This window comes from Gnatocerus cornutus, chromosome 2 (assembly GCF_029298725.1).
Source record: "Gnatocerus cornutus isolate USDA-ARS CGAHR chromosome 2, icGnaCorn1.1, whole genome shotgun sequence".
Taxonomy (NCBI): Eukaryota; Metazoa; Arthropoda; class Insecta; order Coleoptera; family Tenebrionidae; genus Gnatocerus; species Gnatocerus cornutus.
Genome location: NC_142234.1, coordinates 18,535,547 through 18,551,382, shown reverse-complemented (window position 1 = coordinate 18,551,382; position 15,836 = coordinate 18,535,547). Strand labels below are relative to the sequence as shown.

General features: G+C 35.7%; 2 protein-coding genes across 2 annotated transcripts in view; one reads left to right on the top strand and one right to left on the bottom strand.

The window, feature by feature from the left end:
* Positions 1–138: 138 nt before the first annotated feature.
* Balat (Beta-alanine transporter) lies at positions 139–2,593 on the bottom strand. Its single transcript, XM_088029586.1, has 7 exons — positions 2,380–2,593; positions 1,976–2,162; positions 1,470–1,728; positions 1,174–1,423; positions 779–1,128; positions 552–730; positions 139–501 (listed from the first exon to the last, which is right to left on the bottom strand). Exons 1-7 carry the CDS (start codon positions 2,577–2,579, stop codon positions 292–294), a joined length of 1,635 nt encoding a protein of 544 aa, XP_087885712.1. The 5' UTR covers positions 2,580–2,593; the 3' UTR covers positions 139–291.
* Positions 2,594–9,560: 6,967 nt separating this feature from the next.
* dachs (unconventional myosin-IXb-like dachs) overlaps positions 9,561–15,836 on the top strand; it is a 38,742-nt gene continuing 32,466 nt past the window's right edge. The window contains exons 1-2 of the mRNA XM_088050529.1: positions 9,561–9,762; positions 12,983–13,071. Coding sequence (XP_087906655.1) covers positions 9,641–9,762; positions 12,983–13,071 — 211 coding nt within the window. The 5' untranslated portion in view covers positions 9,561–9,640. The remainder of the gene's footprint in view (positions 9,763–12,982; positions 13,072–15,836) is intronic.

The following is a 15,836-nucleotide window of genomic DNA, read 5'->3' as shown; positions in this document are numbered from 1 at the left end:
TTATCTATTCGCGGAAATTAGCTCATTAAGATATTCCACTCGCCTTGGTATAGTTTCGGCGCATTTAACACCACCATCAGTTTTAGCATATGTTTTTATTTCTCTTCTAAGAATCGATCTAATCAATAAAAGTACTAATTTAAGGATTCGTTCTACATGGCCAGTATATCGGCGTAATTACTACCTAATTGAAACGCGGCGCTGCATTTACAAGTGACTACAAAGAGCGTGAAATTATACAGAATGCAGCATTGCACTTAATTTCACGTGCATGTGACTTACGCAGATCAATCATGATTGTTGCGTTTCGTGCACCGTCCGTATCTTTAAGCTTTGCGGAGGAGTGCAGCATGCAAAACAATCGAGTCCAGCTTTCTCAGCATCTTGCAAAGTCTGCGGAAGATGCTGATTTAAGGTTTCCGGCAATAACAAGGAACAGGCACCACCCATCACTAACATGGTACCCATAATTATCAATGGGAGAGTCAGCATATCAGATCCCTTAAACAAAACAGACAACTTGTCGAACTCGTAAACACTTGCGGACTTACCAGATAATTAACCATGGGGATAAATACAGGGCCCAGCATTCCCATCATGGAGCTCACGCTTATGCCGAGTCCTCGTACTACCGTGGGGTACAGTTCGGAGGCCATTAATGGTAAGACCACGAAGGATGAAGAGATTCCCATCTTACCAATACAGTAGAGGCCGAGAGTTATGACTGAATCTAATGGGGTATTGTTTGAGAACGTGTGGTATTAATGGGGGGTAGTACCGTTTTGAACTAGGAAGGTGGTGAGACAGGCTGAACCACCCACCACCATGCTGACACAGAGAGTCCAACGTCGCCCCCATTTCTCCATTGCCGGCCACAGAAAAAGATATGTTGGCAGTTCAACAGCTCCAGCTAGAAAGAAATTGAGGTATTCATCGCCACCAAGAGCTGGGGCGTAGTAAGATAACCCCACGTAGACGCTAGTGTTGGTAAACCAAATAAACGTGATAATAATGGTCTTCCAGCGAAGATTCGAAGACTGAAATAAGTGTTTTATGCCATAAGCACTTTGAACAGGATTTTTACTCTCTTCCAATAAAAAATTCTCCGGTAACTTCTTCCCGTTAATTCTACAAAACAAACTTCAAACAGTGTTCCGTCGAGGAAAACCGTACTTTGCCATTTGGATAAGAATCTTCTCTGCTTCCCGCACTCGTCCTTGCGCTAAAAGCCATCTGGGACTCTCCGGTAGCAGCCACCAGTGAAAAAACAGTGTCAAGAACGGTAACGTCGTCGCAAGTGCCAAGACTCTCCAGTCTCGGATGACCCACACAATAATCGCCAGAGTTACCAAAGCTAAAGAATAGGCAATGTTGATTAAGATCGTCACCAAAGTACGATGTCGAGGACCCACGAGCTCGATCGCTACAATTTACATTGAACTGACACCAAGGAGAGGTGGAGAAGATACCTAAAACGTAAGGCGTGCATAGAATGGCTGGGATGGTAAATCCAACACCGATGCGGAAGATCGTCCAGGTTGTGAAGTTGGTGGCGAATGCTGTAGCGATGCCGAAGATGCATTGAATGAATAAGTAGATGAAAAAAGCGGGTTTTCTTCCAAGTCCGTCTTGGACGTAGCCGAAGAGGTAGTTGCCGATTAGGCCGCCCAAGCCGAAAAGAACTAGGGCGAGGGTTGCGGAGAGGTCTTTATCGCACACCAAATCCCACTAAAAACGAATGTACTGTAAATAAATTAAAATAAATTTGAATTTTTCGAAAATTGTAACTTTTTATTCGGCGTGGCGTTTCTCGTAAATTCTCCAACTCCTGCAGAACCGCAGTTATATTTATGGGTACTTCAAATCAAACATCTTCCAACAAGTTATATTTTACGGAAATTTATGTCCATTCTACGTGCATATTACACCAATATTTGCATCAATTTCTTGTGATTCCTGCGGACTAGCACCTTACCTCTGTAATAATCGTGTTCTCATGACCTTGCTTATCGTAAACCCATCCATGTTTGCACGGAACTATCCTCACGGTGGTGTAATTCACTGATTCATAAGATTCCACGGTTATATTCGTGTAATTTAAATCGTACATAGAGCATTGACTGAATCTTGTTTGTCCATCTAGCAGAACTGTGGTGGGTATACTAAAATTATTTGGTGTTAAAAGATCTTATCTCGCTATTGTTTACATGATTAATTATGGCAAAGCGTCAGCAGCGGTTCCGCTAGCATTCCCGAGATTCATTTACAATCGTTAAATTGGCCTGGAGCCCACCAGGAAGGTGGTGAGAATTCATATTTCGGTAATTTGTTTCGAGTCCGTTCATTACGAGTTTAATTGAGAGAGGAAACATGTTTTACCTTATATTTCTTATCATCTTGAGATCCTGCTCTTCGAGTCCATTTATTTTGCACCAGTGATCAGGCGTAGCTGCCATGAACAGTTGATTATAGGCATGAAACCCACATGGGAACACTCCCGGTAACAAAATAAACCACAAAACTAATTTCTGGTAACGTCCGAATTCGCCGACATCCGGAAGAATGTCATCTAGATCCATTTTGCGGCGTGCACGTACTCAACTGACAATTTTTTGTTGCGGCATTAAATTAAATAATCGCTGATTAATTCCGGCATAATTTAATAAAGCGAATTAATTAATTGTCCACATTGAAAAGACCCATAGGTATTTACGTCGAAATGAGGATGTTGTGAGAAATGAATTTTAATTAAAATGAAGAATTGCTACGAGTGAAAAGATAGCAAATCAGAGGAGAGGATTTAAATTAATTAGTCAGCTGAAGGGAGATGCTAATGCATCACTTGATTGTACGATGGGAGGTTTGAAAATCGGTTATAACATAAAAGCGCACTCAATTTCATGCTGTCTGGCTACAGAATTGAAAAGTTATTTCATTCTTTCGGAAATTATCTTGAATTAGTGTACCTACATCAAAGAGCGTTCGGTGTGAAGTTATCTTAGATGTTACTCTGTAACAAGTTTATATGTTTACGTGGGTAATTAAAGGATAATAACAAATGTTCAAATTACCTCTAGTTCCACCACGAGGGTAATTAAACAATGCTGTTGGTAATTGAAGGCGAGGAAATTCTTCACACCACAGCAAGAATTTTCATTTTTTTGTTCGTAAGCCACGTTTTGTAATATACTCGTCATTATAGAAGGAAATTGCTGGCTTATTAAAGTCGGTATTTTGAACGTTGCGAAACCGAAAATGTAATACCCAGTTTTGAAACCAATTTATTTTTAAGAATATACAATAAATGTCGAGAATATAATCGAGTTTAATTTGATGCTGAGAATTTATAATCAAATCTCAAATGTCCGCTCGTTGTCCGCATCATTTTTTCAAATCATTTTCAAAAAAAAATCAGTCGTTACAAAAACACAATCAAATTTGAGCCAATCAAAATATAAACATTTGCCAATCTACAACTTAAAATTTGGGTTTTAAATTCTAGAATTTGAGAGTTTTAGACCCAGAACCTTCTCAAAACCAATAGGGTAAAGTCCGGTGAGATGGCCACTCTTTTAGTAAATGAGGGCCTGTAAATTTTTGGTAAAGTTAAGCTCGTGTTATTATTTTTTTATAACTGCTTAACTATTGTGTCAATAGGAAAACAAAAAAACACTGAAAATTCTTTTGCAAAATAAAAATTTAATACATAGAAAATTAAGTTGCATTTGGCCATTTATCCCCGTTGATCTGGGTAAGTTGGCCAATGTAAGAAGGGAGAGTAAACAATAGTGATTAATAGTAAAATAGTAAAAAAACATTAACTTCACAAACTTTTTAAGAAAACACCTAATGACCACTTAATAGCTACTTCTTTGTTTCTCTTTAAATGCAGTTTACCACAATTTTTGCAAGTGCTTCTCAAAATTTCCACAATTTGTGTTCCGTCTTTTGTACTCTGTTAGATGCTTTCACAATTATTTATTGGAAATGGAATCAATTTGTGAAAAATTAGTGGTCAGTTATCTCAACCGCATTGGTGGCCATGTCTTCCAAAACCAAAAGAATTCCTGGCTACCATATAAAATAAAACTCCTGCATACTTTTAATAGTTTTTAATGAACATTATACTTACCAAATTTGCAGAAACTAGCAGTACAATTTCAGAGATACATTTACAACACCAAGTAGTATTTTACAACAATAATAATGTAGGTACAACAATAATTTACAACAATTTTATTTATTTATTTTCTGTGACTTAAATTGATTTTGATATAGATCGAATGACTCTTAACATGTTCACACATGAATACTTCTCGCTTGAGAAAATGCACAGCGCCATCCAACAATATTTTGTTTAAATTTTGGCTGATTTTACCCTACTTAAGTATCTAGAAATTAAAGATATAAAAAGAGTACTAATTTTACCCAAGAATTTACAGATTAAAAATTGGATTCTGAGTTCTGCTGATCTAAAAATCTACAATCTAGAATACTAGAATCTGGAAACTATAATTGAGCACAAGAAAATACATTAAATGACGTAACATGTTGAACGCTGTTTGCATGAGACCGAAATCACGAAGTAAGTGGAATCCATTACTGCAACGAAAGGTTTAATCCCTTTTAATAATAATTTAAGCATTAGAACGTGCATATACCGAAGATTGATGTTCATGCAGCACTTCCTTGCAAATATCAGTTGATAGCACCATGCGATATTAAAATTGTTTCAGTTTTACTCTCACGTTTTCGTAATGACACCATGAACTTTGTGCAAAGCGTGTAAACGGCGTAAATCTTCTGGTATTAAAACACACGTTTACGTCCACCTACAAGAGTTTTCATTACTGCTTCCGGGAAATTAATTTTTTCTAGCGCTGAAGTTTTATCTAGCATCAAATTTCATTGGGATCAAAGTTGGGTAAATGATGTCGTGCGTGCTTTAATGAAGTGAATAAAAAATTAATCTCGGCTTATTACTGTTTAGATGTTATCAGGTCGGAATTATTAACGGAATTACCTTGTTATTAAGCGCAATTTGCTTTCCAAAGGAAGTGGTGGTTGAAAATAAAATCATGTGAGCATTGATTATAGAAATCGGATCTAAATGGCCACATTATTAGACTGTTAATAGTTACATATAAAGTCTGATCCTTATTCGTCCGTCGTGACAAACCTAGACTCCCGGAGCCTGGAGTCAGAAAAAATTACAATAATCATATCTCGACTTCCACCTCATTATCCGCCTCACGTTGACTCTGATAAATAAATCCCAATAAATCCGTCGCGAATTACCATTACAACTTTTCCGCTCAAGCCAGCAACGTACAGAAAATTAATTACAAAAGTCATACGCAATAAAGAACTCGTTCCACTTGCCAATTATCAGTTGTTAAATATCAATCGTCGTCTTTTTTTGACGCGAGGATGCACCGCCTGGTCAGTCAGCAGACAATGCCCTTATAAATCGCACACAATCATGAGAAGAGCAATTTAGTTTTCTTTTTCGAGACAAAGTGCTGTCCTCCGGGGGCCGGTAAGGTGCATAGAACCGAGTTCTCACAGGTTAGGGAGGCGTGGAAGTGCACGCCGCACTTGACCCACGTAATTAGGGCCCCACTCGTCCGAGGTCACTCGTGATTCACATGTCTGCGGCGTCGGGAGGGCCGCACCACCCCGACGCGCCGCGCCGAAGAAAGAAAAACTGCAAATGCTAATTAAACATCAGGAGAGGCCAAGATCTTCTTAATTAATTACAAGTTTTTGCGTAACTAAGTAAGGAAAAATCTGCGTACTTCCAATAGCCGTTTGTTTTATTTGACCCCCGGAGGTTAAACGCAGAGATTAGCGCATTTCCACGACTCCGGGTCACAGATAATCCTGCCAGAATTAGTGTTGTAATAAGAATTGAAGACACCACAAAGCATTCTCTTGTAACTGTTAGATTCAGTTGGTAATAAATTATCCCAATAAAATAATTTTTCCTAAGATTAAGTCGTTTCATTAAATCCGAAATTATACGAACAATTTATAAAAGTCAGGCGCGACTCACCCAGTTCGACAATATTTCATGGTAATTTTTTAATTAGTTTAATGAATAACTGTAAAACGGTCGTTGCCTTCTGGTACCGCATCTTATAGTTCCGAATTTTGGTTAACAGCGTGATGACACCGTCACAATAACTCGTTTTAAGATGAGATTAGATTGACAAAATGATAGCAAGGTTGGGACATGTTAGAATTTCCTCCTTGATGCACACTAGATACTGTCAAACAAATAATTTAAGTCTTTGCAGAGGAATGTTACTCCAGTTGAATTACTTCTCGTTTGAACATCTTATTCTTTTATTAAGTAAATACTCGACGTGCCTTCTTTGTTGCATCGTTCATTATTTCCGCAAGTTGCCAACTCAAGTTGTTGAACATTACCGTATTCGATCCCAACAAAACGATTTTTTTTCCTGTCATCAAGTCAAAAATCCAGAAGTGCATTAGACAACAGAACGCTCCGTCATCCAACATCAGGCAGCTATAATTGGTAATAAATTCGTCCGAACGTTGTTTATGATGATGGACCGAAATTAGAATATGATTAAGTGTGGAAGGAGATGGAAATTGTGCATAAATGGGCCATTTAGATAAGATAAATCAACACTACTAAACAGTTGTAGGTTTTTATCGCGATATTCCACCTTCTAAGCTATCTCATTGAGCTATCAATATGTAAATGAATGTTTCTGAAGAACGTCAAAATATAAAGAGATCGTAAAAGCATTATACTCGATGGAGCTAACGTAATTGGTCGTTAAAATCAGAGTAACAGAAGGAGATAAGAATCGCTGAGATTTGTTCGATTCGAAAATTCATCAGAAACCGAGTTCATATCCGGCAAGCTTCATAAATGTCTGCGACCGCTTTGGCCGAATGTTGAGCAGGGACGTGACGTCTTTGAAAGTCCGTTTTGAAAGAAAGTGCAACAATGTCAACAAGAAGAGAAAAAGACAAAGTTTCCATTTTCCATACTTTTTAGCTTGTTTATTATTCCTGGTAGCTATTCCAGCAGAAGGAACTGGAAAATCCGGGAATTTAAGAATAACCTGAAATAAATAAATTTAAAAAAATTGACAGCCCAAACAAATAAAAACTTAAGAACTTAAAAATCAGAAAACCTGAGCGTCAGCAGTACTAAAAAGATTATTTTTGAATTTTTGAAAAACCTATCAATAAAAATGCTAAAATAAAACCTTATGGATATGCGATTTTAAAGAGGAAGACATTCTCCTCAAGAGATGAAATTAGATAAAATAGAACGGAAACACTCTTTTATTTCAGAAACTCATTTTTTGATTAGCTTGTCCATCGATGCATCAAACTCACTTTCCCCAGAAGTTAAAAATTGCAGTTCCTCACTTCCAGACAAATAGAATAAATCGTTTCAAATTACCATTTTCTTGTCCAAAGCACGTAAAAACTTGTGTTATTTGTACAATTAAGCACACACGCTTTTTCTTCAGGGACCATTACTGTAATTAATATTAAAGGAAGTCCCAAACACGGGTGTGACATCCCACATCAGTTATCTACCTACCATCAGAAACCACAATTTAATTATACACTAATTAGGTGAGTACACTTGTAAAGCTAAACCGCGTGCTTACTTTCATAAAGCGCATGCGTGTGCTTCCACGCTGTTTTGATTCTTGTATGAATCCTCAGCACACGTTGATTGTCAGCGACATATATAAGACGTATTGTTTATCAATCAAACAACGTGTATCGTTAATTAATCTTGACGATCAACAAGTTATTACCAACAACTGTTTCAATTTGAACCCAAGTGCGTTGGTTCGACTAGAGTAAAATTTTACCACAAACCGATGTTAAGCTCTGATTTTGTTTAATATGGAAGTGGTGTGTCTGAAAATGTAGTGTTTATCGTTTAGTTTGATTCAACGTGATCTGTGTGTGTTTCCAGTGGATTTAACTCCGGAGACTTCAATGCGAGGTAAAGCGGTCAACGTAGTTTTTCGATTGCGGCAATAAAAGTAAATAAATAAACGTGGGAACAATCATTCATCAAAAGGTTTCTCTAAATTATAGTAATTAAGTTGGTACTCGATGGGTGCTAACATTATTTAATTACACCTACACCAATCCGGTTCCATTTGAATATTTTTGGTTGAGTGGTTTATTGGAGGTGATGTGTGCGAGCACGTATCCACGTGTTCATTAATTTTATAATGGTGATTTAGTGCCGGATTCTGAATTTGAGAGCTAAATTATAGATCATCGGTGCTTGGCGATTATTTATGAAATAATTAGCGATACTAGGATGGGAATGAAATTCGTGAATTAACTGTCGCTTTCGAAACAACTCTAGTTGTAGCTAATGTTGATTTATCGAATCTATTACTGGTGTCACTGGACAAGGCTCTACTTATTAATGGAGCAACTCGAGAGGCTAATGTGTTCGATTTTTTATTGTTTCAAACAAATTGGAGCCTAAGTGGACATTCAGGACAACATTTTGCGCTTTTTCTTGTCATTACAAACTTTTACAATCCCACGCTCAAGTTTCATGTTTCAGCTAATTATCTTTTTCGTATTATCTTAATTCGAGTTTTTCTAATCATAGTGTTTCCAGTTTTTTTGCTCCAACAGATTTGAATACCGTTTCATGGCGAGTACGCGCGTCATAACAGTAAACGTGCATGGATTCCTCAAACCTCTTTTTAGTTTCACGGGAAAATCGCAAAAACTCCGCTTTTTACTTTAAATAAATAATCGCACTCGCGATTTAAAAACGAATTTACCGCTCCTCAAACTGTCATAATTAAAATTAATTGGAGATCATTTCTTAATTTGAATTTTAATATTCTGTTTAACTGGTACTTAACGGTGATAATATCTTTTTTGGGCTGTTTAGGACCATAAACGCGACGTTTACCGTGGGTGGCAAAGCGTGGTTCTGCATAATCCGGCCGAGCATTTGTAGATAAATATTTTGTGATTTTAGATAAGATCTAACCAAAAATTGCTGACTCAGTGCTGTAAGAAGAATCTTTTAATTTTTGCCAATTATTTTTATGTGCGGTACTAAAATCTTCCTAGATTGTAGTTCAACGTAGAATTGCGGGCTCCATTTATAGAGTCCAATTAACCCGCTTATCTCTCATTTTATGACTTGTGGTCATCTTGTGAATGAAAGTCCACAGAAAATCACGTGGAGAACCACATCTCCGCAACAAAATTTCCGAAACTGGAGTTCCTTATTTTCCGTCCTTGGAGGCGCCTGCTAATTCCTTAGATTCTTTAGATTTTTTGCATTCTTTGATTTCCCTTGTCCTTTTCGAGCCGGAGAAAGCGGACAGAGAAAAACTCCCGTGAAATTAATTTAATTCCGATCTTTAAGTAGGTGCAAGCAGACAAAAAGAGTCATGACAGTTCTTACTCATTTTCAGGTTGCACCGATAAGGAGAGTAGAAAGTGCAATAATTGAAGAGTCCTCGTAGAAGACGATAACTTAATAAGACCAACCATGACGATAATTGTAACTGGAGGTGTGGGTGTGCTTGTGTAAAGTAGTTTTAAGTGTTCGTGCGCGCAAGGGCCAAGAGACGAAGACAATGCCTCCAGCATGCTGTTGCCGGACGAGACGTACGAGCAGGGCGCCGTGGTCGCCGGACATTTGCTGGCTATGCTCAGGGTCTACGACGACTTCCTGGCTCGGTACCGAATTCGCCCAGAGTTTTTCTGCAGGTGAGATGTACTTTTCTAATGGAATTAATCTAATTTTCAAGATTAATGGTTCTGGAGTGTATCCTCCTAAACCCATTCGTGATTAAAGCGTTACTGTGAAATTACATACAATGATCCAATTAAATCTTCAACATGCAACTGAAAAATTAATCATTTCACTAGGAGGAATTAAATTAAGTCTAAAGTCGTAGCGTTGAGAATAGTCCTTTCATTTCCTCCTCAATAGAATCGATTCTGGAAAGTGAGTTCTATGGTGTGGAAATTGCGCTCAACTTCAGATGTTAATAATTTTACGGCAAATGGATTGAAGGTTTTAATTGTTAGGTGGAATTTAATTAAATGTTGGAAATACGATTTATCAAGCTGGTGTCAAAATTTATAATGGATCGTACGTGGAGGTATCTAAATAAAAAATAAACGTTGTGATGTTTACACTGGACAAATTGATTTCAAGTGTTAATAAATTTCTTCTTTTATAGCCGTTCATTCTAAACACAAAGCAACAATTAAAAATAAAATTATTTACGAAACCAACTCATGTCATGCTAATTTCATTTTAGTACAACATTGTCTTACCAGATAAGAGTGTTGCATTGACGGTATGAACGAGCATGTCAACTTTCAACTAATAAGTTCTGACGTTTCTTGTAAAAGCAATTAAATATATTTCTAACGATAACATACTAGTTATTACTTTACGAATGCACAGACGAGATTTATAATTAGAGCGACCGCTAAAAAAGTGAGTTTCCGATTTACTTTTCAAAGCATAAATTGTCCGAGCAACCCACAACGACAGATCAGTTTATTTTGACCGTACGCGTACTTTTAATCAGAATTTATTTCGAGTCGTTTATAAATCAAATTGTACAGTTAACGATGTGGTAAATTCTGCCAGTTGATTAGTGTCTTTGTTTTAAATTGAATTTTCTCGGTACTGGAGATATTTTAACGAACGTAAATTGCGACATTTCACATAACTTTTCTTTTGTCACTGTCCTGATATTTCGTGCATAATAATGTGAGGCATGCAGGTATGCTAATTCACGTGTTCCGCTACAAAGTTGCATTTTAATTGGCGGTGTTTTTGACACAATTCTAGAGTTTCTAATAATCATGAACATTAATCATCGAGATAAATGCTAATTTAAAACACGATCTTTGACCATTTTAGAAAGAAGAGTTTCTAAGTTCATTTAACTTTAATTATACATGGTCGAACAAAATTTAATTACTGATGGTAGTACGTAGTGATGATTTATCATAAAAGCGATAACTGTTTTCTAGTATCATGGATCTATTTGCTAATTAATCGAAATATTAGAGAAGTATCCGCGCTGGAGAATTGAATAAGGAAACGTCGTATTTCCGGCAATCATCTATCAAAATTAGATATCCTAATTAAGTGTCCATCATCCTAACTTTATCAATTAATTTTTTATTTGGAACACCTCCGAGAGACGAACATTATAATTAGACAGACATTAGCTGTAATAATATTTGAGTTCAATTTGAAAACTTCAATTAACTTGATTTATTGAAGAGTCCATGATCCGTCAAAAACATGCGAAGGTTCTATTCAGTAAATAAAATACTCACGAATTTATATTTTATTAGTACACCTGCGAGTTTAGTGAATTATTATAATTGATTCTGACGTTTTGTAAAATTAATCCATCCCGACAAAAAATCAGAATCAATTCTATGCATATGTATGATTTTAGATTTAATTTCCTTTTCGGTCTATGTAATTTTGGTTAAGATCGATGTGAAAATTATTATTCCCACACCAATGCGAAAGTAATTTGAACAGATAATGAATAGTTACGATATTGTGGGTTGCTCGATTCTTAAATCACATTTGCCCAGCAGCAATCAGAAGGTAAAAGTCATATAAGCAGGTTCGAGTACCTGTTGCTCACCAATAGTTTTTAGATACAAGTGGAGATACAACACCATCGAATGGTATTTTGGTTTTTTCATTAGATGCTGGGAGGCAGTAAGTTGATACCTACACCTAATTTCTTTCACAGGTGCTAGCGCTATTGTTCGTATCTCGTAATAAAACTGAACGTGCCTGATTTGTAAACATTCGACTTTGATTCAAGCTCAGTGTGTTATTGGAACGTTATAAGTTATTTAGTTTGTGGGGTAATTTCTGCAGGATTGAGTTTGGTCCAGTAAGAATTGATCTTCACACGGAAATACAAATTACAATGAAGTTGAAGAAAATAACGATTTAAAAGGAAAATCCAAGATAAAAAAGCAAAAATATGTGGAAAAGACCCTATTTTAAATACTTACTATAAAATTATAAATCCAATTATTTTGAGGACTAATTTTTTTTTCTAAAATTTTGTATTTGCATTTGTAGTTTTGGGATTTTTAACGTTATTTAACTACAAAATTTGGGCAAACTACTATTTCCGACTTCGTTGTTAACTGTGCGAAATTACAAAATTTTATACCAAAAGACACAAATTTTAGAAATTTTTATTTTGAGGAATAATTTATTTTTTTAAAAATTTTGTGTTTGCATTTGTAATTTTGGTATTTTTAACGCTATAGCTACAAAATTTGGGGAAACTACTATTTCTGATCTAGTTATTAACTGTACGAAATTACAAATTTTTTTACCAAAAGACAGAAATTTTAGAAATTTTTATTTTGAGGATTAATTTTTTTTTCAAATTTTATATTTGCACTTGTTATTTTTGGCATTTTTAACGCTATAGCTACGCATTTTGGGGAAATTATTCTACTTATTAACTGTGCAAAATATAAATATATTAATATTGGTTTAGATACTATTTATATTTCTACAAAAATAATAGTAGAATCTAGAATATCTGAAGAATATGAAAAAAGGAAATCGAAAAAATTGAAAAATAAATAAGATCCAAAATTAGGAATTCCAAACACACGTTAATTTGAGAAGATTTGTTTCTACTCTGAATTACAAACATGTTGCTTGTCTCGTAATGAACTAAATCAATCCGACAATAAAACCTGAAATAAAAAGAAATTTATCTTCCACGAAGAAAATCCTTCCTTAACAACTTAAATAAATTAGACGCGTCTTTAAGTGAGCTGCTGTATAAAGATTAGCTCGGATAAACTGTCAGATAACGAATTTATTAGTCAATAGATTACCGGAACTATACATTTAATGGCTTCGAGTTACATAACAAATTGACTAATTTTGAATTTCCATTTCCAGATATCGCGAAAAAGAAGCTTTACAGAAACGCCTTAGTCGCGTGGTAGAGGCTGCTTCTCGAAGCAGCAGACGACATTCGAGCTCTCAAGGTAAGTTCGTAATAATTATAAAATGCAAAATTTTTTGAGATTATGCGGATTTATTATTATAAAAGCTCGTTCGTATCTTTCGCGGGTAAAGACCGACAATTACAATAATTCTCGTCAGAGTTCCAACAACCCGACAGGTGATGTCAAAACAAGCGTAGGCAATTAAAGCAAGAATGAGCAGGAACTGCGCGAAACACAAATGACCATGGCCATAATTCACCTTTGTCCATTATCAAGTTTCACTTACAACTCCGATCATCCCGGCGAATGAAATACAACTTTGTGAATTATCGACGAGTCGCTTAATGTCTACCGTTAGTAATAGTTGTTAGCTGAGTACAAATTACCACTAATTTAAGTATGATGAAGTGTGACTGGTGCTTTGTTGACGGCTGATGATAATTTATGTCTTTTGTTGTATTGGACGTATGAATTTTCAACATTTTTATTGTTTGATCTTTCTTGATTTAATGAAGTCGCACGGAAGTTTAGTTATCTTGTAATAAGTCAGCATGTTTTATGAAATGCTCACTTGACAACTCAATGGAAATCTCGATGTCTATGTAATTAATACATAGAAACTTACGTGGCTTCAATAAGAAGTGGATTGTGAGCTATTAGGGCAACGGTAAAGATGGATTTTGTTGAGTTCATTAAGCAGAAATCCTTTTTTCCAAAGTCGCTTACTGGAAATGTGCTCTCGCTCTGTCGGTGAGAAAGTGCGTAAAATTAAAGTCAAGCAACAATTTAAACTGCTGCTCGTGAAAAAGCACGCGGTATGTTTTTGATAAAAGAATTCAAGATGCGTCCGTTGTAAATTGTGCAGAGGCTATCGGCTGTCATGTTCTTCTAAGGAGTGAACATACCGCACGTTGTACTTTGTCTCGTTATCTGTGTAGTGTTATCGAGATTACCCACTCTTCAATGATTTTAAGATACCGACTTTGGAACAATGGATTCTATTACTATATTCAGAAGACCGCCATTTCCCCGGGTAAAAATCTATAATTAGCCATTGAAACTGCAATTTTTGCCTCCAACTCCAACATAATGCCCATAACTGTGTCTGTTCAATTGAACTGTTTTAAATCGTCGATAAGGCGGAATTACTGAACTTTTCTTGCAGGTGTTGTCTTAACGGAGTCTCCGTTTTGCAAACAATGCGATTTTCGCGAAAAATTCACCGCGGAAACAATTTCAGTTCTATTCGCTGCAATTTTTATTTCCTTGTAATAAAACTGGGAATTACCGGGAAGCGGAAATTATTAAGAAAGAAATTACTGCTGTCAAGAGTAATATAAATTTAAATTTTAAAATACCGTCTGACACTACGTGAATGTGATGGATCTAATGGCAGGATTGAGTAGCATCTTTTAATGGATATAATTGCTTTTCTTTATATTGTTGTCATTACGTGTCAAATAGATTGAATTATTGACGACGAGCCTACGATTACGACCTGTTATTAATCTCTTTGCAAAATAACGTTTTAGATTCTTTAGATCTGAAGATATGGAAGCGGAAAATTTGAGGATTTGATTCCAGATTCAAAATTTGCGCGAAATTTTACGTAAAGTGTGCTCAAAAAACACAAGTTTGTTCCCAAAATTAGCGAGATGTCGATCACAGACGATTGACATAGTTTTAGTCGTAAATTGTTTCCAATAACATCAAATTTTAGACTTCAAGATGGCAAACACTATATTTTTCATCTGTCGTAGTTTTCGAAATATAGAGCATATTCTCAAATCTTCAAAAATTTGGCTCCCTGGCGACTACCCAAAAATTCAAACGACCATAACACAATTATTTATGGACGTACGTTAAAAAAAATATGAAAATCAACTTTCCGAAACTTTGATCGGCCATAACTCAGTTATTTGTTGTCGAATCTGTATTTAAATCCAAGATTTGGAATCTACGGAAAATTCTGCGTATAATAACTTAAGTTTACTCTAAAAACTAAGCGAGATATCGATATAAGAAGTTTGGCATAATTTTAGTCATGAATTTTTGCACAAATTTGCAAACTTCGACTTTAGAAAAATCAAAGAACTATTTCTTATGTAAAAAATCGCGAGAAAAACGATGGCGCAAACCGCATCTCAATATCTGAACTAGTTTCCGAGATATCGAGCACGAATTGTTTCGAACCTTCAAAAATTTGGCCCTCTGGCGACAACACAAAAATTCAAACGACCATAACTCAGTTATTTGTTAACGAAAATTAAAAATTCTTATGTTTTTGGATTCAGCGTGACATTCTGCGTAAAATGAAATCCAAATTTATTGAGTTTGCTTCATAAATAAACGAGGTATTGGCCAAAAACTGTTTTGAAAACGTCATTTTAGAGTGATTTTTAATCAATGTTTTTAAAATAAATACGACGTTTAAAAGTTTTGAATTATACATCAGTCGAAAGAGGAACTCGAAATCTATCTACTGGCCAAATTTGAGATCGATCGGTCAAATAGTTTACAAGCTATGGCCAAAAATAAAAAAAATGAAAAATTTTCATCGTTTGAGTCAGATTTTTTTTTCGCGAAAAATCGACTATCGAATTTTGGACTTTTGAGAACATTTTCTAACGTAAAATGGGCCGAGAAAAAGAATGGCGCAAACCGCATCTCAATATCTCAAATAGTTTCCGAGATATTTAACTTTAAAAATTACGAAAAATGAGGAAAAATGAAAATCAACTTTCCGAAACTTTGATCGGCCATAACTCAGTTATTTGTTGTCGGATCTAAATTTAAATCTCAGA